Source organism: Callospermophilus lateralis, chromosome 19, assembly GCF_048772815.1.
Source record: "Callospermophilus lateralis isolate mCalLat2 chromosome 19, mCalLat2.hap1, whole genome shotgun sequence".
NCBI classification, from domain to species: Eukaryota; Metazoa; Chordata; class Mammalia; order Rodentia; family Sciuridae; genus Callospermophilus; species Callospermophilus lateralis.
In genome coordinates, this window is record NC_135323.1 from 837,739 (window position 1) to 861,235 (window position 23,497).

Consider the following 23,497-nt stretch of genomic DNA (forward strand, 5'->3'; position numbering starts at 1 on the left):
CTGCCATCTTACAAACCAGGAGACCGAGGCACAGAGAAGTCCCTTGCGTAAGAGGTGAGCCGGGCATCGAGGCCAGGCTCTGAGGGCTGTGCTTCTGAGGGCTGTGCCTCCGTCCCTTTAGGTAGGAAGGGCTTAGCCTGGCACTCGGCACATAGTAATCAGAGTCACCAAGGTTTACCCAGGGCTTGCTGTGTCCCTCGGCCCCTGCTGGCCCCACCCCCACTTGCTAGGAAGAGGAGCAGCACTTGGGAACCAGGCTGACCCTGTGGGCCTGGGGCTGGCCTGCTGCAGCTGAGCCATCAGCTTCCACTGCCACCAGGAGAAAGCAGATTGTCCCCGCGGAGCAGGCCACGCCAGAGTGAGGAGCAGCAGGCCCACTGGCGATTCTCCAGGTAGAGAGCGAGCTGGGGTCCCTTCTGGGCTTGCCGCAGCCAAGGTGGGGACCCAGCCTGGCTGGGACACAGCTCCCAGGGAGAGTGCAGGCGCGGGCGGGGCGGGGAGGGGGCAGAGGAGCTCCCTTCTGTGGGGCAGATGGTGCCCAACCCAGGAAAATGAGTTTCCCTGAATCTCAGGAACCCATAAAGACGGGCCTTTCAGACAAGGCAGGACGCTGGCGGGGTGGACGCTGGCGGGTGCTCTGGTGGGCAGGAGAGCAGCCCCTGTCCCGCTGGCTGGTGGCCGACATGAGGTGGCAGAGCAATGCTCTGAACACCGCTGTCCTGGGACACTCTCTGCTCCCCTGCCCTGTCCTCTGTCACTGCCTCTTCTCTCTCTCTGGGCTACCACCCTTCCGTCCAGCCACCAGCTATGAGGAAGCCCAGACTAGCCCCATGGAGAGGTGAAGGGACCTCAGGCTGCCCCAGCCCAGTCTTCAAGCTGCCCAGCTGATGCCATGGGGGACAGGTGAGCTGTCCCTGCCAAGTCCTTCCCGAACAACGTGTGAGTGCTAAGGGAAGCCGCCGCGGCTGGGGGTGACCAGACGGTGGATCCCCAAATGGAAATCATGGTGTAAGCCCAAACCCTGGGCCAGCCAACGACCCACGTGGGACTGTACCACGTGGTGGAAAGGACGACACAGGGTGCAGGAGAGGCAGGGCCTCCAGGCGGCTCCCTCCCCCTAGTGTCTCGTTTGCTGGTTCCTGTCTGAAGTCCAGAGTTCTGGCCAGGCCTAGCTCTGGCCTTGGCCAAAGTCAGCGCAGCGAGGAGCACCACAGACAGAGCAGCTGCCACAGGGCCACTCAGGTGGGGGCTGGCAGCTGGTGGCCGCCGGTGTCTTCACGTGGCGAGCCGGCCCATTGGTGCCCTGTGGGAGAGCAGCAGGGACACTAGGCGGGCCCCAAGGAGGCTGCCTCAGGCCTGGGCTCTGGCCTGGCCATGACTGCCCAGTGGTGCACAGGGTAAGGCTCAGGCCTCCTGCATGGGCCGCGGCTGCTACCAGGCGCCCACCAGTCTGTCCGCCAGGGCTCAGAGCAGCTGAACAGGCATGTGCCTGGGCCCTGGGGGGCCTGGGTGGGGCCCGGGCCTGCCCGCGAAGATGAGTCCATTCACCAGCTGGACGGGCCGATCCTGAGCCGGCAGGGGCTGGGGGCCAGGATGCCGAGGCTCATGGGGTGCCTGGAAACGAGCTGGGTCCACGGAACCCAGGTCAGGGTCCAGCGCGTCAGCGTCCTCAGAGTCTGTGCTGTGGGGGGGGTAGCCAGAAGCTTTAGGAGGGTGTCACCAACGGGGCAGGAGGGACCCCAGGAACAACGGGGGAGGCTGGGGTGACTACAGCACAGCCAGGGCAGGTGGGGCCAGGGAGGGAGCACAGGGTGAGGGGCAGTGTCCTCATGTCGAGCAGCAGGAACTTCCAGAGCGAGTTCCTACGATAGGCCCCAGGGCTCTGGGTGCCGACAGCCACCCGTCAGCAGAAAGCCCTGGAAGTCCCCAGGGAGGGCTCCCAGCGCCAAGGCTGCGGGTGTGGGACAGCTCAGCCTGACCCTCCCTGGAGTCTAAGCCTCACGGTGGCCCAAGTCCCCAGGCCTGAAGGACACCTGCAGGGCGGCTGGTGACATGGATCCAGGAGTAGTCCCCCGGCCCGCCCCGCCCTTCACCGAGACCCACCTTCGCAGGGACACTGAGCCCACCCCGGTCACCTTGTCCAGAGCACAGCCAGGGTCATCTCAGGCTGATCCGGGAGTCCAGTTGCTGCAGATGCTCCTGGACACCAAAGGGGATTGTGGGTGTCCACATTCTGCAGGGAGAGATGGGGCTCAGTGACCAGGCTAGAGGACAGGATGAGTCTGGGCTCCTGGGCCAGCTGCCCCCAAATCCCTCCTCCTGCCCAGCCCCCTGTGGTCCTGCTGCTGACCTGCTGTGGGACCTCAAAAGGTGGTCACTCTCTGCGCCTTATTCTCCTCATCTGTAAAGTGGACTTACAGGCGCCCCCGACCCATCTTGGAAGACTCGGGTACGGAAATCAGAGTGCTCTGAAGAGCAGCCGGCACCAGTACTGGACGCTCGGCATCATGTGGCTCAAGAAAAACAAGTTGGACAGCGTGGAGCTGCCAGGCGCACGGCCCAGGAGGGCTGGACGGAGGCAGTCCCCACGGTTCATCCTGGGGAAGCATTTTGAATGCCGTGGTGTGCCAACTACTCCTGAAAGCTCTGTTCACCTCGACTCACTTAACTTCCAACATCGCCATCCTCCCCTCTACAGGTGAAGAGACCAAGGCCAGGGAGCCGGGCAGTCTTGGAGCTCTGGTCACACCCCGCCCCACCCCCGAGAGCGACAGATCCCACCTTCGGGGCCACCCAGACTCACGCCAGTGTCTCCACATGAGGGCACTTTCTCAGGCTGGAGGCCAGCTGCTGGGCACCCGCGGTCGTGAACTTGTTGTACTGGACGCTGGGGAGAGAAGCCTGTACTGACCCCTGACCCCTGGGACCACCCCGCTCCAGACCCAGGCCCCCTCCACACCCAGTCCTTCCCATGATGCCGGAGGGAGACTCCCATCTCCTGAGGCCAGAGCCAGCCACCTCTGCCTAGACGCCCACTCACTCCAGCACCCGCAGGGACGCCATCTCCGGAAGCGCGCGGGCCAGGCTCTCTGCTCCCAGGTCGCAGATGCAGTTATTATACAAGCTGCAGAGAGAGAGGTCGGGGAGGGCTTCAGGTGCTGAGGCCAGGGCCAGCGGGATCGCGCTCAACTCGAACCACTGTCCCATTTACAGAGGAGCAAACTGAGGCCCAGGGTTTTGAGGCTCTTCTCTGTGGCCACACGAGGGGAAGTGGTTCCCCGGCAGAGAGAGTGGGAACTCTTGGGAGAAGGACTTCCTGGGCTCAGATCCCAGCTGTGCCTCGTGCGGCCTTTCAGTCTCAGGCGGCTCTCTTCACTCCCCCAGACTCAGCTGCTCGTCTGTAGAATGGACACCCTGAGCAATCGTGGGGAAGGGCAGATGAGGAGGGCCCCGCTGTTAACTCTGACTGTCCTACAGGTGCCCCGTGAGGCTCACAGGGGTTACCAGAGAGGTGTGGCCAGGGCTGGCACAGCCAGAGAAAGACCACGTCACTGCGCCAGCCTGGGTTTCTGTGGTCAGTTCCCGGCCACCATTCCTAGCAGCGAAGATGATGTGGGTGACGCTGGCACAGAGGGATGCTGTGCGCTCTTTCCTGTGCATCCTTTCCCCAGGCCAGAGCTGCGCTGGTTCTGGTTTCAGGGGTGCCTCCTCCATGGCTCAGCCTCAGAGCCGCCCTGCGGGGCTGCATGTGACAGGCTGCGTGTGACAGCGCGGGGCGGATGCAGGCTGGATTCCAGCCAATCCTCGCCTCACAGGTCCACGCGGAGAGTTGCGGGGACTTGGTGGCTCTTTCTGGGGCAGGTTTGGGAACCCAGGAGGCCCCTCCTTCCCACGCAGGTAGAGGGACCCTGCTGCATGTCTCTGCTGCCGAGAGGCCATGTCTGTTTGGATACCTTGGGGTCGGGACAGGCCTCCGACTCCACGGAGCACAGGGTGTGTCGCAGCATTTTGCGCTTAGCGGTGTCAGGAGGGGTGGCATCTCAGAGTCCACAAAACATGACGTCCACCCCACCTGCCCCTCCACTCACATCGCAGAAACAGGAATGCCTGCATCCAGCCTACTGGCCGCCTCTGCAGGATGGGGATTCTGGTGGCCTTTCCCACCACATCTGCCGCCTGTCCCTTATTTACGATGGCCACCACAGGAGGCCCTTCTGACCCTGAAAAACCCAATGTCTAGCTCCTAGCACTGTTCTGGCCCTCGGTTCACGTTGGAGAACACTGGATGCCTGGCACAACTCTGGCACATGGCCTATGGGTTGTGCAGTACACAACCTGTTCAGCTGCACCCTGTGCTCCTTGCTGGGTGCACCTCTAGGAGTGGACCAGAAACCATCTGCCCTGGAGTGTGACTCTGGATGTCAGTGAGGAGGCCTGGGGAAGGGGAGGGAGGTTCCCCCAGGCCGGAGAGCTAGGAGAGCTGGCTGTGCCAACCTGAAGGACTGTGGCTCTGCCCAAGCTCTGGCCCCCAGTCTGGTACCACACCACAGCGAGCAGCATGAGGTGCTGTGCCGAGTCCCACCAGGAGGGGGCGGTGTAAGACTGACTGGCAAGAGAGTGACCGGCAAATTCCCTCCAGAGCCACCACCCCTGGACTCCAGAAAAGCCCAGTCCTGCCTTCCAGTCGGGAAGGCGCCACTCCCCCGGCTGGCAGGCATTGCGTCAGGCGCTTCGCACAGGCACAGGCCGCTGGGAGGGTTTCCATTTTCCAGGTGGGGAAACGGGCTCAGCCCTCAGCCGAGGAAAGGCCTCCCCCATTCTTCCCCTGGGTCCTGCTGACCCTCCTGTTCAGGGCCACAGTGATGCAGTCCCTAGGGAGTCCTCTTCAGCTGGTCGGGCTGGCTGCCCGCCTGGTGTCGTGCAAACTTGGGGCAGCAGCGTCATGGCCCAGAGCCACTGCTCCAGGGTCCCCTGTCACCCCCCCGCCCGCCAGCTGGGCACCAGGGCCCACTCACCTGAGCCTGAGGAGGGTCGCAGCAAGTGAGGGCAGGGCCTCGGCCAGCTTGCAGGCCCCCGCGTCGGTGATGCTGTTCTGGGACAGGCTGCAGGGGGACAAGGGGCCAGGCAGAGGCTCAGGACCAGACTTGTCCGCCCCCTTCCCTCAGCCTCCATCCACGTTCCCTGGCTCCATCAGGCCGAGCCGGGAACTCTCCCTCGCAGGGTGGCCTGTAGCCGCACAAGGCAGTGACGGCAGCGTGGGGTGAGGGTGAGGGTGGGTGGGAGACGGTGGGCCCCCCGCCTGCTCCTCCTTGGGAGGAAATACGTGTTTTAATACGTGTCTGTGTTTTAATGGTCGCCTCTCCAGGCAGGAGCTGGGCTCCACAAAGAGAGGGCTCCTATCCCTGCAGCAGTACCCAGCACACGGTAAGTGCTCAGGAAGGACCTAGGGAGGGAGGGAGGACAGTGGGCGAGGCCTGGCTTGCAGTCTCACCCACGACATGCAGACTCCTGTAGGAGAAGGCTCCAGGCGTCTTCAGTCAGGGACTTTACTCAGAGAGTTCTGGGAAATCCTTCAGCCATCCCAACCTTGGTGGTGCCCCCTAGGTTCAGTGCAAAGAGCCTGCTGGTCCTCCTGCACCTTATCTATCTCCTACTCCCCAAAGCCCAGGACAGTTAAATTATACTTCCCAGCTACTCGGGAAGCTGAGGCAGGAGGGCCACAAGTTCAAGACCAGCCTCAGCAACTTAACAAGACCCTCTCTCAAAGTAGAAAACTTAAAAGGCTGGGGATGTAGCTCAGTGGCAGAGCACCCTGGGTTCAGTCCCTAGTGCCGTGAAGAAAAAATTCAGGGTTTCAACAACAATGTTCCCCTGAAAACCTATCACTCCTCCTTCACCCTCTCAAGATAATTTTCTGCCTTGTTTGCTTTCCTTACTGTATACTTTATAATTGAAGGTTTGTTTACATGTTTGTCTCCTCACTAGAATTCCGGATCCCTGAGGTTGGGGGATTTATTGTGGTGTTTAAAGCTGGATCTTCAGTCTATGAAGTGCCTGTAGTAGTAAAAGTGTCCCTTAAATAGTTATTGATTAGGTTAAGTGACTGATGAGTGGGTGAGTAAGTTGAGAAAGAATTAAGTGCGTGAGTGACTGAATGATTGAATCCGTGAATGAATGACTGAGCCAGCGAATGAATGAATGAGTGAGGGAGTGGATGAATGAAGGGTTGGATGACTGAATGAGCCAGCAGTGAATGACTGAATGAATGAATGAGCAAGTGTGTGAATGAGTGAGGGAGTGCGTGAATGAAGGGTTGGATGACTGAATGAGCCAGCAGTGAATGATTGAATGAATGAATGAGCAAGTGTGTGAATGAGTGAGGGAGTGGATACTTTGTTGCCAGAGGCCTCTGACTGAATGGATGGATGGATGAAGGGAAAGCCCGCAGAGCTTTGGGGGCCAAAGCAGCAGCAGGGAGGGCAGGCCCCGCCCACTCACTTGAGTGTCTCCAGGGCCTTCAGCTGAGGGAAGGTGGCCGAGAGCTGCGAGACCCCCTCGTCCCCAATCTTGTTCTCGCTCAGCGAGTCCAGGCTGCGGGGAATCAGAAGGGACTGTCGGCCAGTCTGAGAGCAGCTGGCCTCCTCCCGCCCGGTGCCTCCCCTCCCATCCCCCAGTGGCCCCCTTCTGGGCTGAGAGTGGACTTCAGGACCTGGGCCAGGGGACCTGGGCCAGGGGACGAGGTCTAACTCCTGGCAAGCAGAATCCCTGGTTGGCTTCTTTGGAGCCGGGGAGCCTGGGCACCCCCTCAACCTCCTGGAATTTCACTGTGAGGAGGGATCAGCCCTCCCACCTCCGGGAAGCCATTGCTCTGAGCAGCAAATGAGGACTTTCAAAGGTCCCAGGAGGGTTTGTTTCTAACTCGGATTCTCCTCTGTTGCCCTTCTCTGCAGTGGAGTCACCTGGTCGTCACAGGAGCCATGCCGAGGAGAGCGGGCAGGGAGGTGGGCAGGCACAGAGAAGGCTCTTCCTGTGCACGTGCCTCGGGCAGGGGCAGGGCTGCCAGGACCCAGGTAGCCCGGTCTTTACTCACTCCAGGTGCTGAAGGGACGAAAAGGCGGGGAGAATCTTGGCCAGCCTGGGGAAAGCCTGGGGACCCCAGCTGGGGCCCAACCTGGGAGGCAAGGAGCAAGGTCAGACCCCACGCAGCCGCGCCTCCCGTCCAGCTCCCAAGCCGGCACAGTCCCTTGCCCCATCCTGCATCCCCAGCCCGGCACGGCCCCGGGGCAGGGTCACAGAGCCCCCACAGGAGGCCAGCTGGGCTCTGGCTCCCAGCCCTCAGGCCTGCTGACAGCCACACACGCCCACCCTCCTTCCGCTCTAGCCCAGCGACATGGCCCCAAATGCCAGTCCAGGACCTCCAGTGACAGGAGGGCTTACTTGTCTTTCTATTTGAAATAACAACCACAAAAGGAGGGCCGTCTTTGAGCACTTATTATATGCTAGGCACATGCTGGGTCCTGTCATTGATCTTCATGACTCTGAGCTAAGTGCTCTTCTTTGTCCCACTTTATAGATGGGGAAATTGAGGCACAGAGAGGCCAAGTAACTCACACAAGGTCACACAGTCTGGTTGGCATTTAGACCAGACATCCAGGGAATAAAAAATAAGGACAACGAAGGGCTGTTTCGTTTTTAAAATCTGGCTAAACGTATTCAATAGGAAGAGCAGTCGTTTATTCTGAAATTACAACTTTTGAGCTTTTTTATATTAAAATATTATTATTTTATAATATTTGATAAAATTATGGTGCCACCAGTTGTTATTTTGTTTGAATGAATGGAGTTGGTGAAAATTAAGAGAGAGTGATTCATTCTGGAATGTTCTCAGTCTGTAAAGTCCCAAACTCTGGGAATGTGGAGCCTCAGGAAAAGGCCACAGGACGGACCGGAGCTTGGAGGCCTGTGCCCAGCCTGTGCCAGGCGCCGTGGCAAATGCGCTGACCGTTGGGCCTCTGTCTCCTTGATACTCAGCAGTGCTCTCAAGAGGCTGTCTAAAGGTCAAGGAGAGCCTCACCCGTGTTCACTCCATGTGCCAGGCCCAGGAGACAGCCATCGGCAAACCCATAGGAGCCTCTGCCTTTAGCCTGGCCCAGGGCACACGCCTGCCATCCCAGAGGCTCAGGAGGCTGAGGCAGGAGGACTGTGAGTTCGAGACCAGCCTCAGCAACTTAGTGAGACCCTGTCTCAAAATAAAAAGGGCTGGGATGCTGCTCAGTGCCCTCCTGGGTTCAACCCCAGCACCCCCACATATACAGGGAGGGCAGGAGATGAAATGACAGTAAACAGGAGACTGGGGCTGAGTCCAGGAAAGACCCTGGCCACAAGGGCTGCCCTTGCAGGGTTCAAGCCACCTGACCCCATGGGTACAGTGGAAGCCAGAGCAGATGCCCAAAATAGTCCCTCCCTCCCTTCCTTCCTTCCTTCCTTCCGTCCTTCCTTCCCCAGAGCCTCTCTGAGGCTGCAGCCTCCAGGTGGCTGTCCACCGGCTCTAGGCTGTTCCACCCCAGGGCCGCTGTTCCCCAGAGCGCAGTTCCGACCTTGAACTAGGGGGTTTTTAAGCTGAAAATAATCTGACGCCAGAAAGGGCCGCCAGTGCCTGTCCTCAGCCGTTTCCTCTTTTCAGCCCAGTGTTTACCCTGCACGAATGTGGCGCCCGTCTTCTGCTCCCAAGGCACCTGCTTTCCTGGGGTGTGCGGGGCAGCGGTAAAGGAGGAGCCGAGAGCTCCCTGGTGACCAGTGGAGGGACCGTGGGGAAGTCCCTGGACCCCGCTGGGCCTCAGTGTCCTGTCTGTCAAACGGGGAGATGGGCTAATGCCCCGGAGTGGTCACGTGGGATAATGGAGGTGCCCTGAAGACTGAAAGGCCCCGTCCTGCAGACGCACCTGGACAGGGAGCCACCACAGCTCCTCAGGGCCCACGATCTGGTGGGCTGCCCGATGCAGTGTCCTGGAGCCCACCGTCACCTGGCAGCACTGCCCAGGATGGTGCACACAGGGTGGTCACCTGGCCCAGTGTGCCTGAGACCAAGGGTTTCCCGGGACACGAAACTCGCTAGGCTACAACCAGGCGGGTCCCAAGCAAGCTGGGAGGTCACTGACCCCAGCCACAGAGCTAGGGCTCCTGGGAGCGGGCCTGGGGACCCAGGAACTCTGGTGGCTGAGGCAGGAGGGTCTCGAGTTCAAGGTCAGACAGGGCAACTTAGCGAGAGGAGACCCTGTCACAAGATAAAGAAATAACAAGAGCTATGAGGAAGCTCCGAGGCACGGCAGAGCGCCCTTGGGTTCAGTCCCTAACACCCTGCGCACGTGCACACACACCCTGCTCCCGGAGTCCTGGGAACTGGAGGGACAGTCCCTGGGTGGAGGGACCGTCCACACGTAGGAGACCACCAGTGGTTCCCATAAGCAGCTGAGAACCAGCCGGGGAGGTGGGACGGACCCAAGGGCTTAGACGCGGTGGCTGGTGGCTGGGCTGTGCTCCCCGGGGCCATCCCTTGCCACAGGAGTCGGCAGGCTCCAGCGGGGAGGCACTGTGCGCTTGGCTCCAGATATCCCTCCTGCACAAGTGCCCTGGACCTCCAGCCCTCTGGGGACGGCCACCTTGGCCTCTCCGGCCGTGTTCAACAGCCTGCGGGGCGGTGAGTGGGAACGACCTCGTTCTCCAGCAAATGGGCCGGTCAGCTTCGAGGGTGAGGCTCTCCAGCACCTGCCCAGACCAGGCGCACCCACTACGGAAACTGGTGTCCCAGGTGGTGGGCGAGCGGGCAGGCGTGGTCCTGCTGAGGAGGGAACCGGGCTCCCTCGGGACGGCCCTGCCCTGGCACTTACGCAAACTCCAGCTTCTTCAGGTCGCGGACGGCAGGCAGGGTCCCCGGGGCCTCTTCAGAGGAACTCCTGAACCTGGGGAAACGGCGGAGTCAGGGGGCCTCTCTGTCACTGAGCCCGCCCTGGTGCCCCACTCTCCCGGGAGCATCGACTTCCTTGGGGCCCTGTTGTCCTCCGTTAAGAAGACAAACGCCAGGACCCTGCGCTTCATGGGCACTTCCCAGCGCCTGGCCCCGGCGGCAGCCAGCAGCTCAGACACCGCAGTGTTGTGTGGTCAGCTTCCTTTGCCTCTGACCTCGGCTCTGCCATCTTTAAAGGCCGCGCTGCAGGCCCCGGGGTTGAGCTGCCGTTTCAGAGGCAGAAGGACCCCGTTCGCTCTGCAGGAGGGTTCCTCTTGGCCTTGGCCGAAAAAGAATGTGGCACCGATGGCAGGCACTAAGTCAAGCAGAAGGTGGTGGGCCCCCTGCTGGGCGGCCACTGCCCGGGGAGAGGGCACGGGGTGTCTCACAGAGCAGAGGCACTGGCCATCCCCATGACAAGCTTCAAAGGGTCCCACCGGCCTCCCCTGCAGGCCTGGCCCACCCACGCCCTCACCTCTGGGTCTGCACCAGGCTCTCCAGATCCTGCACGTCCTTCAGGGACTTGGCCTTAAATGGCTCGATGGTGAACTTGTCCTCTGCTGCCTGGAGTAGCCGGGTCTCCCCACGCTGCTGCAGGGACTCCCACAGCCCCATTGTGTCACTCAGGGCAGCCCTGTGGAGGGAGGGCCTCAGACCCAGGCACAGTGACCAGGCTGGACCAGAACGGAGGGGCAGCTCTAGGGAAGGACCGGCTTCACTTTCCTGCCTTCACTTGACTTCCACTTCCCCACTCCAGACATGACCATCCCGCCTCAACGAGTCCTCCTTTCTCATGACTCAGTGGTTTTGTCTCCTTTTGCTTTGGCTACTAGGAAGCTCAGCGTTGAGTCTGGGGCACAACTGTGTCGGATTCACAGTTTGGGTAAAGTATGTTTAGAGGGAATCTGGCAATGATTCCGGGAGATTAAGATGAAGGCTCAGATTGTAGGAGGGCTTGAAGGAGCCAAATGAAAGAATGTAGGCTTCATCCTGAGGGTGACGGGATGCCCTGAGGGTTGTACGCAGAGGCGGGATATGATGGATGCAAGATCTGGGAAGACTGTTCTGGTGGCTGGAAGGCCAAGGGGAGGCTGGGCCTCTATGCGTGAGAAAATAGGGGCTCCATCAGGGGATAGAGGAAGGAAAATGAATTTGATCCCAGGTCAGTCTTAGAGTCTAGCCCTCCGGTCCCTGTGCTCAGGGGCCTTCTGCTATTGGTGGGGACAGTGACTCTGCCCCCACTGGCCGCCAGGGGTGTGAGCCCTGCCCTCCCGTCTCAGGCTCCACCCTCACCTGCCCCCAGCTGCCGTCCACTCTAGACACCCAGCAGAAGGGAGCCCCTTCCCGGTCCCCTGTCCCCCACCTGAAGCTGGTGACCGAGGCGAGTCCCACGAGGCTCTCCAGGCCAGAGGGGTCGATGCCCGTGCTGCGCAGGTCCAGGGAGAAGTCGCGGCCGGCTGCCCTCAGGGCCTGGCCCAGCACGAAGGCGTCGGCAGGCACCAGCCGGGCACCCAGGAGGCCGAGGCGGGCGGGCAGCTCCTGCGCCACGTGCTGCCAGAGCGCGGCCTCCTGGGCCTCGTGGGCGCAGTGCAGCAGCTCGAGCAGCCGCCGGGCGCGCAGGGAGCCGGGCTGCAGGCGCCTCAGGTACCTGGCGAGCACCCGGCGCTTCCTGTCCACAGAGGCGGCCTCCGCGGGCGCCACCAGGGCTCCCAGGCAGGTGGCCCGCGGCTGGAAGACCAGTCCCGACAGGAAGCGCGGCGTGGCCTCCAGCCAGTTGTCGTAGGGCCTCTTCTTCCTCGGGGTCAACGCCAAATACTGCGGCAGCTCCTTGTCCTTGATGTCGCTGCTCAAGGCCAGCCACAGGGCCCCCAGGAAGCACTGGAGGACGAAGCTGGAGAAGGCCAGCTGCCCCCCCGCCGTCCCCGTCAAGGGCCGCAGGAGGCCTCCGGCCACAGCCCAGGTCCTCGCCTCCGCCGTCGGGAACTGGCTCTCCCGCAGGGTGCCCTGGTGCCTGCGGCCCATCTCCCAGGCCAGCTTGGCCAGTCCCGCCAGGGCCCCCGGGGGGCTGCCGCGGGCCACGGGGCCCAGCAGGCCAACATAGAGCCCCGTGAGCGTGGAGGGCAGCTGGGCCGGGTCCCCCTGCGCCAGCAGGGCCTCGGAGAGCTGGCACACCGCCCTGCACACGGCGGGGCTGTGGCTGTGGGCCAGGAGGAAGGGCCGGTGCCGCAGGAGGGCCAGGGCTCTCTCTTGGTGGCCCGTGGCCCCCGAGGTCTCAAAGTAGCGCCTGGCGTAGTCCTGGGCCTGCGCGCCCGAGAAGCCGGCCACCTCCAGCAGCGCGTGCGCCTTGCTCAGGCTCTGCGCCAGGCGGCCCCGGGGCCGCGCCGTGAGCAGCAGCGTGCAGCCGGGCAGCAGCTGCCCCTGGAGGAGGCCGGCCAGCAGCCCCCGCGGCGACCCGCGCTCGGCCGTCGGGGGTCCGCCCGGGCGGCCGTCCTGCGCCTCCAGCTCCTCCAGGGCGTCGAGGGCGAGCAGCACGCGGTCGGGCCGCCTCAGGACGTGCCGGAGGACCTCGTCGTCCATGGCCAGCGGCCGCGGGCCCAGGGAGCAGAGCAGCTCTCGCAGGTGGTGGGTGTCCCCCGGGCGGTCCAGGCCGCGGCAGGGCGCGTAGAAGACGAAGTCGTACTGCGGCAGCTGGCCGCCGGCCCAGGCCACGCCCGCCGCCCGGGCCCAGTGGCTCTTGCCCTGGCCGGCCTTGCCCAGCACGGCGATCACCAGAGTCTCCCGCGGCCGCCGGCGCTGGCCGGCCGCCGCCAACACCCCCGCCACGCCCCCGCGGGCCAGCTGCCGCTCTGCCCAGTCCGGGGTGGCCAGCTCCCGCTCCTGGCTCTTGTTGCTGCCCTTCTCCAACCCGGCGCTCACCAGATCCACCTCCACGGCGAGGCCATCGCCGCCCGCGGCCTCGTACTGGTCCCGCAGCGCGTCCTGGAACCGCCGCACCGTCTCTGCAAAGGCCGGTGCCCGTCCAGGGTGGACACTCAACGCTCTTGGTCCAGCAGCCCACGCCCACGATCCCCTCATCTTCTGGGCTCCTGATCCGCCTGCTCCTGTTACCCTCCCTCCCTCCTCCTTCCTCCTCCTCCCTCCTCCCTCCTCCTCCTCCCTCCTCCTCCCTTCCTCCCTCTTCCTCCTCTTCCCTCCCTCTTCCTCCCTCCCTCTTCCTCCCTCCCTCCCTCCTCCTCCCTCCTCCCTCTCTCCTCCCTCCCTCCTCCTTCCTCCTCCCTCCCTCTTCCTCCTCTTCCCTCCCTCTTCCTCCCTCCCTCCCTCCCTCTTCCTCCCTCCCTCCCTCCTCCTTCTTCCTCCTCCCTCCTCCCTCCCTCTTCCTCCCTCCTCCCTCCTCCCTCCCTCTTCCTCCCTCCCTCCCTCTTCCTCCTCTTCCCTCCCTCTTCCTCCCTCCTCCTCCCTCCCTCTTCCCTCCCTCCCTCCCTCCCTCCCTTTTTCCATTATTGGGGATGGAGCCCAGGGAAGCTCTACCCCTGAGCCACATCCCAGCCCTTTCTATGTTTTATTCTGTGACCGGGTCTAAGTGGTCCCGGACCTGGAACTTGCCACCCCCCTGCACAGCCCCTGAGTAATGGGGTACGCGAGCCCTGCACCCGGGCTTCGATGCCTTTCCTCGCTGCCCCTCACTGAGTCACGTTTGCTCCCTCACTGTCCGGGGAGACGGCAGCCGGCGTGTGCGCGTTCCTGCCTGGGCCTCTCTCAGCCTCACAGAGGGGATGTCAGCACCCACACTAGGTGGCTGTCAGGGATGTGGGCTTCCCGAGGGGCAGGTCCCCGTAGGTGGCTCCCAAGCTAGCGTTGGAGGGATGGTGGGCGATGGCAGCATCAAGCGAGTGACCCAGTGGGCGAGCCAACACGCACGGATGGACGAAGTGCCACCAGGCACAAGAGACCCCGCTGCCACCACTCACCAGGCCATTTTGGAAGCTCAGTGGAGGCCTCTGGCGCTGCCTGGCACGGGGAACGCTTGTCCTCTGGAGATGGGAGAGCCAGCGTCACTTAGAGTCTGGGGGCTCCCAAGGACTCCCCTCTCTCCGGCCACTCGGTCCTCAGTCTCCGGTCCCCAGGTCGAGGGTACAAGATGGTGGCCAGCGGCCCATGTCTTCTTTTTTATTTTTAGTTGTAAATGGATCTTTTATTTTATGTATTTCTATGTGGGGCTGAGGACCAAACCCAGGGCCTCGCGCGTGCTAGGCAAGTGCCCTACCACTGAGCCACCACCCAGGCCCGGGACAGCTGTACCTTTAAAGATGTCCCCAGTGTTTTGAAATTCACAGTGTCCACATAAAAACCGGATCTCCAGCTTCGGGGATCTGGCCACACTGGGTCTGGTCCCTGCTGTTTGGCAGGACGGGATTCTCCACTGCCCTGCTGCCTGCACGGTGCCCCTCCCCCCTGGGGACCCTGGCCGCGGCCTCGCTTGCCCATGACATGGCCTGCCCGCCCCGCGGAGGTTCTGACGGAGGCCAGGCTGAGGACGCTTCTTCCCCGGGGCCTCAGCAGCCTCTGGGATGCTCAAGGGCCCAGGGGTCCTTGCCTGTCCCATCTGTGCGGGTGGTCAGGGCCGGCTCAGGCAGGCTGGGCAGGTCAGCTGCAGAGGGAGCAAAGGGGCTGGTGGAGCCGGGCCGGTCCGGGGACTTGGGGAGGCTGTGGACGGCAGGGCCAGTGGAAGGTGGTGCTTGGCTGGTCAGGGGCGTCTCACCTACATTGAAGGTGGAGAGGGGTGTAGGTATCTATCCAGGAACCCACTTGGGTCGCCCCTGCCCCGAGGCAAGCGGTGGAGCCTGGCATGTCTGGGACAAGAAGGGGGACTTCCAAAGAGACATTTCAGGATGAAGCTTAGCCGAGCTCTGGGGACCCTTGGTGGCACAGGACCCTTGACTGGAGCAGAAGCACCCTCCCACCACACCCCCGAGCCCTGACGGGCCTTCCCTGGGCCTGTCCACAACCCCACAGCACGGCGGGCCCAGCAAGGAACAAGACAGGTGGGAGAAAGCCGTGTAAGGATGTGCACCAGACAGTCCAGGTGGGCACACTGAAGGAGGGAAGGGCTGCTGCTCCCGTGTGCACCTCTTCCTGTTTGGCAGGGTGACACAGGGAGGGCAGAGGGCCACTCCCAGTCACACTCCAGCTGCTGCCGGGGGAGGACCAGGCAGGGGGCCAGGCCTCCCACACTCACCGTGGCAGATAAATATGCTGCACAGGCCGGTGCCGGCACCCGAGATGGGCCAGAGCCCCTGGGGCAGCGTGGGCAGCGTGGAGATGAGCTGGATGGGCCCAGCAGGGAGGTGGAGGCAGCTCGCGGAGGCCGGGAGGGGAGGCTCTGCAAGAGGCAAAGGCGGGCAGTGGGCTCTCCCGCCCCTGTCCTCGGGACTGTCTGGTGACGATGAGGTTCTCGTGGACCCTCCCGAAGGGCTCTGGTTTCCCTGAGAGCAGCAGCTGAGCCTGTCTCGCAGGGGCCATGTCCCCAGCCCCAGCAGGGGCTGGTAGGGACAGGGTGCTCCGTGAGGAGGTGTCGAGGGGGGCACAGGACTGGCCAGTGACCGCCCCCCCCCCCCGGGCCTCCCAGAGACGTGTTTCCTGCCCGGGAACATTTTCCAGCAGGACTGAGATGGGGCCCTGGGCAGAGGTGGGTGACCCTGAGAGCACCCTGCCCAGCCTCTGCTCACCCACACCCCAGGGTGAAGCCCACCTCCCTGGTCCCCACGTACCCGGCATCTGCACAGCTTTCTCCGGGTGGATCTGGCTGGACGCTGGCTCCTGGTTGAACAGAGCAGCCGGCAGTCCAGGCGGGGAGGCCGGGTCACTCGCTGGTCCCACCAGGAAACTGCCGGTCACTATGGGCACAGCAGGGGCCTCGGCTGTGGGGAGGGGGCTGTGTTAGAGGTGGGGAGACCTGGTGGCTCCGGGAGAGCCCTGCCCGGGCTGGGAGGCATCTGGAGCCGGGCATCTCCCCTGGCAGTCAGGGACACGCCGGTCCCGGCTGGGGTTGGGCTGGGCAGGCAGTTCCACTGAGATCTGGGGGCAAACAGGACCCGTGAACAGTCTGTGGGCGCTGGACCGCAAGCCCTCAGGCTCTGCCCACAGAAGGGTCACCGTGCACCCGTCAGAGGGGACAGCGGCTAATCTCCACTTAATGAGGGTCCAGAGGCCAGGGATTGACCCCTCGTGAGACTGGAAGCCCTCTGAAGGCAGGGCCACTGGAGCACCCGGGTCTTCCGAGGGGCTTGGAGAGGAGGGCCCACCTCCCATCGGCTCCCTAAGGACAGAGACCGCGTCTCATCATCTTGCGGTCCCCACGGGCAGGACCCCCATCTCTACGAGCAGAGGGGGGCTTTCTGAGGGCGGGGACGGGGCCTCCCCCATCAGACAGGACCCTTCGATCTCTGCTCCTCCTGGGCTGGCCGCTGCCTCCCCAGAACCGCTGGGTGGAGGGGCAGGGGAGGGAGTGGAGGGACCTAGTGGGGGATGGAGAGCTGGGGCCAGGCAGTGGCGGGTGGTCCCAGCTCTGAGGAAGGAACGGAGAGGAGCGGCTATGGGGAGAAGCCGAGTCTCCCAGCAGCCCTCACCCGGCAGGACGCGGGCTCCGATGTCATGGTCTCCCACTCCCCCTCTCGCTAGCTGTGTGGTCTCGGGCAGGTGACTCCACCTCTCTGAACCTCAGTTGTCAATGCAGTTTGCACGGGCACCTGCAGGGGCCCCAGCTCCCCAGCCCCAGGATCCCGGGGCCCCCTGCCCACTCACCGAGCTTCCTGTGCTTCAGGTCGGCAGGGTGCTCTTCTGAGAGAGCTGCAGAGAGGACAAAGGTCATCAGGCCCAGGGAAGCATGTCCCTCAGTGTGAGCCCAGATCCCGTCTAGCAGAGTGGACAGGGAGGCGGTGGAGGGGACAGGGCTGCAGGGGACACGGCCTGGGTTTGAGGAGGGACATTCTAGAGAGGGGACAGGCAGGGCCAAGGCCCTGAGGCTGGGAAGGCCTAGGGTCCAGGTGGAGAGAAGCCAGTGTCTGGCCTGTGGTAGGCCCTGGAGGGTCTGCAAGGGGCGAAATGACCAGATCTGCATTCGGAAAGCTACCATTGGGCCTGCGACCCCAGTGGCACGGGAGGCTGAGGCAGGAGGATCACAAGTTCAAAGCCAGCCTCAGCAACTCAGCGAGGCCCCAAGCAACTCAGAGAGACCCCGTCTGACGAAATGTTTAAAAAGGCTGGGGATGTGGCTCAGTAGCTGAGCACCACTGGGTTCAACTCTGCACCCCCCAAAAAAGAAAAGAGAGGCTACCGTTGGCTACCAGGTGAGGACAGACTAAGGAGGCTCAGAGAGGTGCAGGCACTTGGCCCAGGTCACAACAGCACAGCAGATTCAGGTCAGGTGCAGAGACCTCCCTCAAACATCAGGTGACCACTCAGGGCAAGAGAAGCCAGGACCTGAGGGGCGTGGCGGGGGGGAGGGGGGGATGGTAATCAAAACAGCCGGGGGCAGAACCAGGGAGGAGGGAGGCAGTTTGCAACCTGGGCCATCTGCGTCCATCCGGTCAGCAGTGAGCTGCGTGGAGGGACAGGCGGCAGGGAGCCCAAGCCCAAGTGGGGCAGGTGGGGCTTAACCGGGGAAGCTCGTGGGAGCCACAGCAGGTTCTGGAGCCTCGGAGGGGCCAGGAAGGGGCTCACTCACGTCTTTTCTGGCTCCTTGGCCCTGGTTCTGCCGGCACCTCCAGGCCCTCACCGAGCGCCCCGTCCAGGCCTATGTGTTCCACTTGAAGAGAAGCAGAGACCAGTTCTCGTGGTCGGCGGAGGCCCAGGCAGCCTCCCGTCCTCCACTGGGGAGGCTCAGGAGTGTGCGGCCCCCAGGACAGGACCTCCCCACTTACTGAAAAGGTCCCTGCTCAGGCCCTCCAGCTGCGAGTCCTGGAACACGTACTGGTCCAGTTCCGCTGGCCAGACAAGGAGAGGCACGGTCAGCAGAGCTCACGGAGGGCCACCACGGGTGAAGCCTGGGGCTGGCCACCAGAGGCCCGTGACCCCGGCCTGGCACACAGCGGGGACTCATAGATGTAGCTGAACTCTTGAGCGAGGGGTGGGTGACCACTGAGGCTCCCGGCTTTAACCTGAGCCAGGAGGCAGACGTGCCCAAGAGCCTCCCGGCTGCCACCAGTGGCCCAGGCAGAGGGGAAGAGTCGGCCTCCGCGCCACCTCTCCAGTGGCCCTACTCGCTGGACAACCTTGGGCCAGTGTCTTAACCTCTCTGGACCCCCATTCCCTCATCTGTGATGGTGAAGATGGAAGCTCTGTGTTTGAAGTGTCGAACACAATAGCAGCCTACAGTAGGCGTCCCTGCATGCTGGCATGGCAGATGAAGTGGTGCGGGAGAGAGGAAGGCGGGCCATCAGGGAGGAAGGGAGGCGACAGTGTGGGGGGGAGGGTCTCCTGGGTGGTGGGACCCTGAGGAACGGCCTTCGGGGGTGCATGGAAGCTCTGTGCTGGGGAAAGGTTGGCCCTGACCCTGGAGGCGATGGGGAGCCACAGAGGACTCCGGAGCTGAGACTCCGGACAAGGACGGTCACCAGGGAGCTGGAGGCTGTGAGTGCCCACTCGGAGGAGCAGAGCCCTTTCCCACCCTCCGTCTTCACAACCGCTTCACCCGCTCTGCACCCAGGAGGCGGGTGAAGCCCCGGGTGCCAGGAGGACTGGGTGGCAGGGAGGGCGCAGCCTTGGGAGCTTCAGGGACCAGGGCCTTGGAGCAGCCTGGGAAGCCACCCCCCACCTGCTCAGGCAGCTCCCACTTCCCTGCAGATGCCCCAGGACAAAAGCCCCCAGATGCCTAGCGAGGCCCGGGTCCCTAGTTGCTGCCCCGACTGTGAGAAGTGTGAATGCCACCGACTCTGGCTTCCTCCACGGTCCCAGGGAGCGAGGAGCCCGGCAGGCTCCTGGGTGGTTCCTTCTGAGTCATCCAGTATGGCTCCTCTTCATTCTGCCTTTGTGGGATGGTGGCTTATCTGCTCTGGTGGAAACTGGTGACCTCCCTGCCCAACAGGCCTCCTGAGAGGTGTGGTTCCCGGGTTGTCAGGTCAAGGGCCACTAAGAACAGTTGTGCAGGTTGTTGGCTGCACAAGTATGCCCAGCCAAGAGGACCAACGGGCGGAAATCCAGACTGGCCTCTGCTAACAAACTGCTGCTTCCTGGTAGGGCTGCACCTTCCAGAAGAAGGGACCCTTTTCTCTCTTCGTCAAAGCCTCCTGGGAGGCAGTGGCGGCCCTGGTGGGAAGGGTCCTCCTCTCCTCCTCCTGTGAGAGTCCCGCCTGTGTCTGAAAGCTGTGCCTCTGCCCGCCGCGCATCAGCTTCTCAGAACCTTAGCAAGTGTCCCCACCCCAGACTCTTTTTTTGTGGTTGACAACGGGGACTTTGAAATGAGGAAGACCTGGGTGAGAATGTCAGACCTACCCACTGCCATCTCTAACACAGGTCCCTTCCGTCCCTAAACCTCACCGTCCTGGCCTGTCAAAGGCGATTCTGACCTACAGCCGTCACTGTGGGCAGGCGCCCTGCGATGGTGTGCTACACCAGCGACAGGCCATGGCCCCGTAGCAGGAGCTGGGGATTGATGTGGAGGGAAAGGAGCAAGAGCCAGAAAGGGCGGAGGAATGGGGGCGAAGGTGAGCTGGTCTGCCTGGGGCCACTAGCAGGGCCTCCTTCCTCCCTGGGGTGTCCTCGGCCTTTGCCCCCCATCCTTTCTGCGGCGGGGGGCTGCTGAGATGAGCCAAGGAGCAGACAGAACCCTGTCCCTGCATGTGCCTCTCTGGGCTCAGGACCGTCCTCACCGATGTTGGCATAGGCCTCCCTGGTCTCCTCGTCCCCTTCCATGTCACACAGCAGCCTGCTGAACTGGTCACAGTTGATGGTGTCCGAGTCGGGTTCTGGGGGCAAAGACCCGGGATGAAGCGGGAGACGGCTGCGCAGAGGGAGGGCGAACGAGGCGGGGAGGCCGGGAGGCGGGGAGGCGGGGAGGCCGGCGGAGGGAGCTGTCCGCGGTGCTGACCGGCCTCCGCCCGCCCGTCTGCGTGCGGCTGGGTGGACCGCCCACCTGAGCAGGGCTCGGCCTCCTCCTCCGCGGCCAGGTCCATCTGGTCATAGAAGTGGTAGAGGTGCAGGGGGTCGGCGCTGCTGTGGAGGAGCTCCAGGTAGCTGCCCTCCAGAGGCTCCGGGTCCGCGGTGGCGCAGTGTCCACTGCCTGGGAGGGAAGACGCGCCCCTGTGAGGCCGGGTCCTGGGGGCCAGGCCTTCTCTGCTTGGGGAGGCGGGAGGCTGTGGAGCCTTAGGCAAGTCGCTTGACCTCTCTGAGCATCAGCCCTCCCTCGCTGGGCCTGGGAATGAGCCTTCCTCCAGGACCACCCAGGCCCCAAGGGGGCGCAGACGCCGGGCTCCCTGGCCAGACCTCCCCAGGGTGGTGCCCTGGCCACCCTTCAGGCCAGGACTCACTGGGCCTTGGCCTGGACCTCCTGGTGTCCCCAGAACCATGCCCCCGTGCCCCGACAGGCTTAGGAAGAGCTCAAGAGTCCCCAATAGGAGTCTTCCCTCCACTTCCAACTCCAGAGGGGGCGGGCGGTGGACACTGGCCCCGCTGCTCAGGAGGGGCCTGCCAGCCGCCCAGCGTGGGGCAGAGAGCCCAGGCAGAGCCCAGGAGGGCCAGGCCTGGTCTGTTGGTTTCTAATGTCCCCCCAGGAGCCCGTGTGCTAGTGCGGAGGGTCAGAGGCGGGTGACTGCCTCAGCCCATCAGCGGGTCAGTCCATTTGAGGGACTAGCGACTATTCACCTATTTATCTGTTTATTTGGTGCTGGGGACTGAACCCAGGGCCTGTGCTCTGGAGGTGAGCACTCTTCCCCCTGAGCCCTTTTTAAAAACACTTCACTAGACACAAGGTCTCACTGAGTTGCTGAGGCTGGCTTTGAACTGGAGATCCTCCTGCCTCAGCCTCCCGAGCTTCTGGGATCACAGGTGTGTGCCACCACCCAGTGGGACTAACAATCTAAAGGGACTACTGGGTGGGTGGGGCATGCTGGAGGGAGGAGGACTCTGGGGACATGCCCTCAGGGATTATGTCTAGTCCCTGGCCCCCAGCTCTCCCTCCCTCCCTCTCTCCCTCCCTCCCTCTCTCCCTCTCTCCCTCTCCCTCTCTCCCTCCCTCTCCCTCCCTCTCTCCCTCCCTCCCTCTCTCCCTCCCTCCCTCTCTCCCTCCCTCCCTCTCTCCCTCTCCCTCTCTTTCCCCTCTTCCTCTCCCTCTCCCTCCCTCTCCCTCCCTCTCTCCCTCTCTCCCTCCCTCTCTCCCTCTCTCCCTCTCCCTCCCTCTCTCCCTCTCCCTCTCTCCCTCCCTCCCTCTCTCCCTCCCTCTCTCCCTCCCTCTCTCCCTCTCTCCCTCTCTCCCTCCCTCTCTCCCTGTCCCTCCCTCTCCCTCTCTCCCTCTCCCTCCCTCTCTCCCCTCCCTCTCCCCCTCCCTCTCCCTCCCTCTCCCTCTCTTCCTCTCCCTTCCTCTCGCTCTCCCTCCCTCTCCCTCTCCCTCCCTCTCTCCCTCCCTCTCCCTCCCTCTCCCTCCCTCTCCCTCTCCCTCCCTCTCCCTCTCTCCCTCTCCCTCCCTCTCCCTCTCCCTCCCTCTCTCTCCCTCCCTCTCCCTCTCCCTCCCTCTCCCTCTCCCTCCCTCTCTCTCTGTCAATCCTGTCCTGAGCAGAGCAGTGTCCCTCCACCAGGCCCTTCACCATGATGCTCTGCCTCACCTGGGGCTCAGGGCTGTGGACCAGCCTTGCACTGAGACCTCTGAATCTGAGCCAAAATAAACTCCCTCCTCCAGGCTGTTCTTGTATCTCGGTCCCAGGGACAAAGAGCAGCGAACACAGGCCCTTCCCCAGCCGAGCCCATTCCTGGGCACAAGGCGTGACCAGAGCTCCCGGGTGCCCTCTGAGTTCCAGGCGAGCTGACTCGCGTCAGCCATATTTATTCCTATTGTTCAGAGAGAGGTGCTGAGCTGGACGCCCCTGGCGCCTGGCTTCCTGATGACTTGAGGCCTGGACCCTGGGAACTTGACCCTGGCAGTGGGGAAGGGGTGGGTGGCGAGACAGTTGAGTGGCCGTGTGGCTGGCAAAGGGGCCGTATTGTGAGGTCCCCTTGGAGCTGCCCAGCCAGGCGGAGAGGCATTCCTGACCCTCTGCCACCCCGGTCCTCGGTCCTGGGGAGCATCTCCACCCACCCCCACTGCCCCGCAGGCTCTAGAGACTGTGCCGACCTGGCTTCTGTCCCCTGAGGGACACTGAGATTTACCAGAAAAAAAAAAAAAAAAAAAAAAAAAAAACGACCCTAAGGAACAGGTTTGGGCAGCTTCTCTGCTCACCAGGGGACAGTCCCTCCCTGCTGGGAGTCTGGCTCGGGTGCCCCGCGTTCAGCATTCACTGGTTTGTCCTGACCATCACACACCCAGCTCTGGAAGCGGCCTCATCACACCCGCTGTGCAGCCGGGGACACCGAGGCTGGGTGGCCACAGCACGGGGCTGCACCCTCAGGCCCTCAGGAGGAAGAGGGGGCTCTTATGCCTACTCCCAGCTCCGCTGGCCGCGAGCATGAGCTGTTCTGGCTGACCCTGGACTTTGCCCGCTGAGGAGCCGTGGAAAAGCCCCAGACGGAGCTGACGGGGCTCGAGGTCAGCTCCCAGCTCTGCCTGTGGTCTGGAGCAATTTCCCCACCAGCAGGGCTGGGAGCCCACTCAGCTGGCTTCCGGGACATGGAGTCCCTCCATCGCGAGAGATAGAGGGGAACTCCGCTCCTCCCAGCGCCACCTGCTCCCGAACCTGACAGGCTGCTTCCAGAGGCCAGATGGGGGTGGGAAACCTGGAGACCAGGGGAGCCATCTACCTGACCACTCCCCACACAGCATCTTCATGGGGACAGAAGGGCACAAGCCCCCTTTTTCTCTTATACCCAGCCCAGTGGTCTTCCAGATAAACCCAGAGGCATCTTTCCAGTTCCCAGGGACTCCAGAGAGGCTTAAAGCACTGCCCCTGCCAACCAGCTGGGCAGGTTGATGTCTTAGAAGGAGATAAAACACTTAATAGGATGGTTAGGAGTGGGCTCCGGTGGGAATGCCCATTCCACACTGTGTGACCTTGTGTAAGCAACTCAGCCTCTCTGAGCTCTGCATTTGGACGGCACAGCACTCACTGCAGAGGGCTGCCATGACTTGCTTCAAGTGATACATGGGTAAGTGGCACTAAGATGTGTGCCCCAAACTCACAGAGGTGACTCCTGACACCATACAAATGACAGAATCTGGAGAGCCCAGAAATACCAGGTGTCTATCATGCAGAGAAAACACGCCGGGAACACAGATCGGTGGCACTGCCCAGAGAACACCGTGGCACCACTAAAACACCAGGACGCGCTGACCCCCGACCTGCAGTCGGTTCC

The 23,497-nt window shown here is 62.9% G+C and overlaps 1 protein-coding gene across 1 annotated transcript in view; it reads right to left on the reverse strand.

Moving 5' to 3' along the window:
* Window positions 1-487: 487 nt before the first annotated feature.
* Window positions 488-23,497, reverse strand: part of Ciita (class II major histocompatibility complex transactivator) — a 40,017-nt gene continuing 17,007 nt past the window's right edge. The window contains exons 2-19 of the mRNA XM_077105954.1: window positions 20,133-20,279; window positions 19,870-19,965; window positions 17,923-17,985; window positions 17,727-17,807; window positions 16,805-16,849; window positions 15,240-15,383; window positions 14,598-14,762; window positions 13,972-14,034; window positions 11,367-13,002; window positions 10,479-10,637; window positions 9,888-9,959; window positions 7,091-7,171; window positions 6,499-6,591; window positions 5,016-5,102; window positions 3,041-3,124; window positions 2,804-2,887; window positions 2,136-2,233; window positions 488-1,681 (exon numbers count right to left, since the gene is read on the reverse strand). Of these exons, the coding sequence (XP_076962069.1) occupies window positions 2,158-2,233; window positions 2,804-2,887; window positions 3,041-3,124; window positions 5,016-5,102; window positions 6,499-6,591; window positions 7,091-7,171; window positions 9,888-9,959; window positions 10,479-10,637; window positions 11,367-13,002; window positions 13,972-14,034; window positions 14,598-14,762; window positions 15,240-15,383; window positions 16,805-16,849; window positions 17,727-17,807; window positions 17,923-17,985; window positions 19,870-19,965; window positions 20,133-20,279 (3,176 nt within the window). The 3' untranslated portion in view covers window positions 488-1,681; window positions 2,136-2,157. The remainder of the gene's footprint in view (window positions 1,682-2,135; window positions 2,234-2,803; window positions 2,888-3,040; window positions 3,125-5,015; window positions 5,103-6,498; window positions 6,592-7,090; window positions 7,172-9,887; window positions 9,960-10,478; window positions 10,638-11,366; window positions 13,003-13,971; window positions 14,035-14,597; window positions 14,763-15,239; window positions 15,384-16,804; window positions 16,850-17,726; window positions 17,808-17,922; window positions 17,986-19,869; window positions 19,966-20,132; window positions 20,280-23,497) is intronic.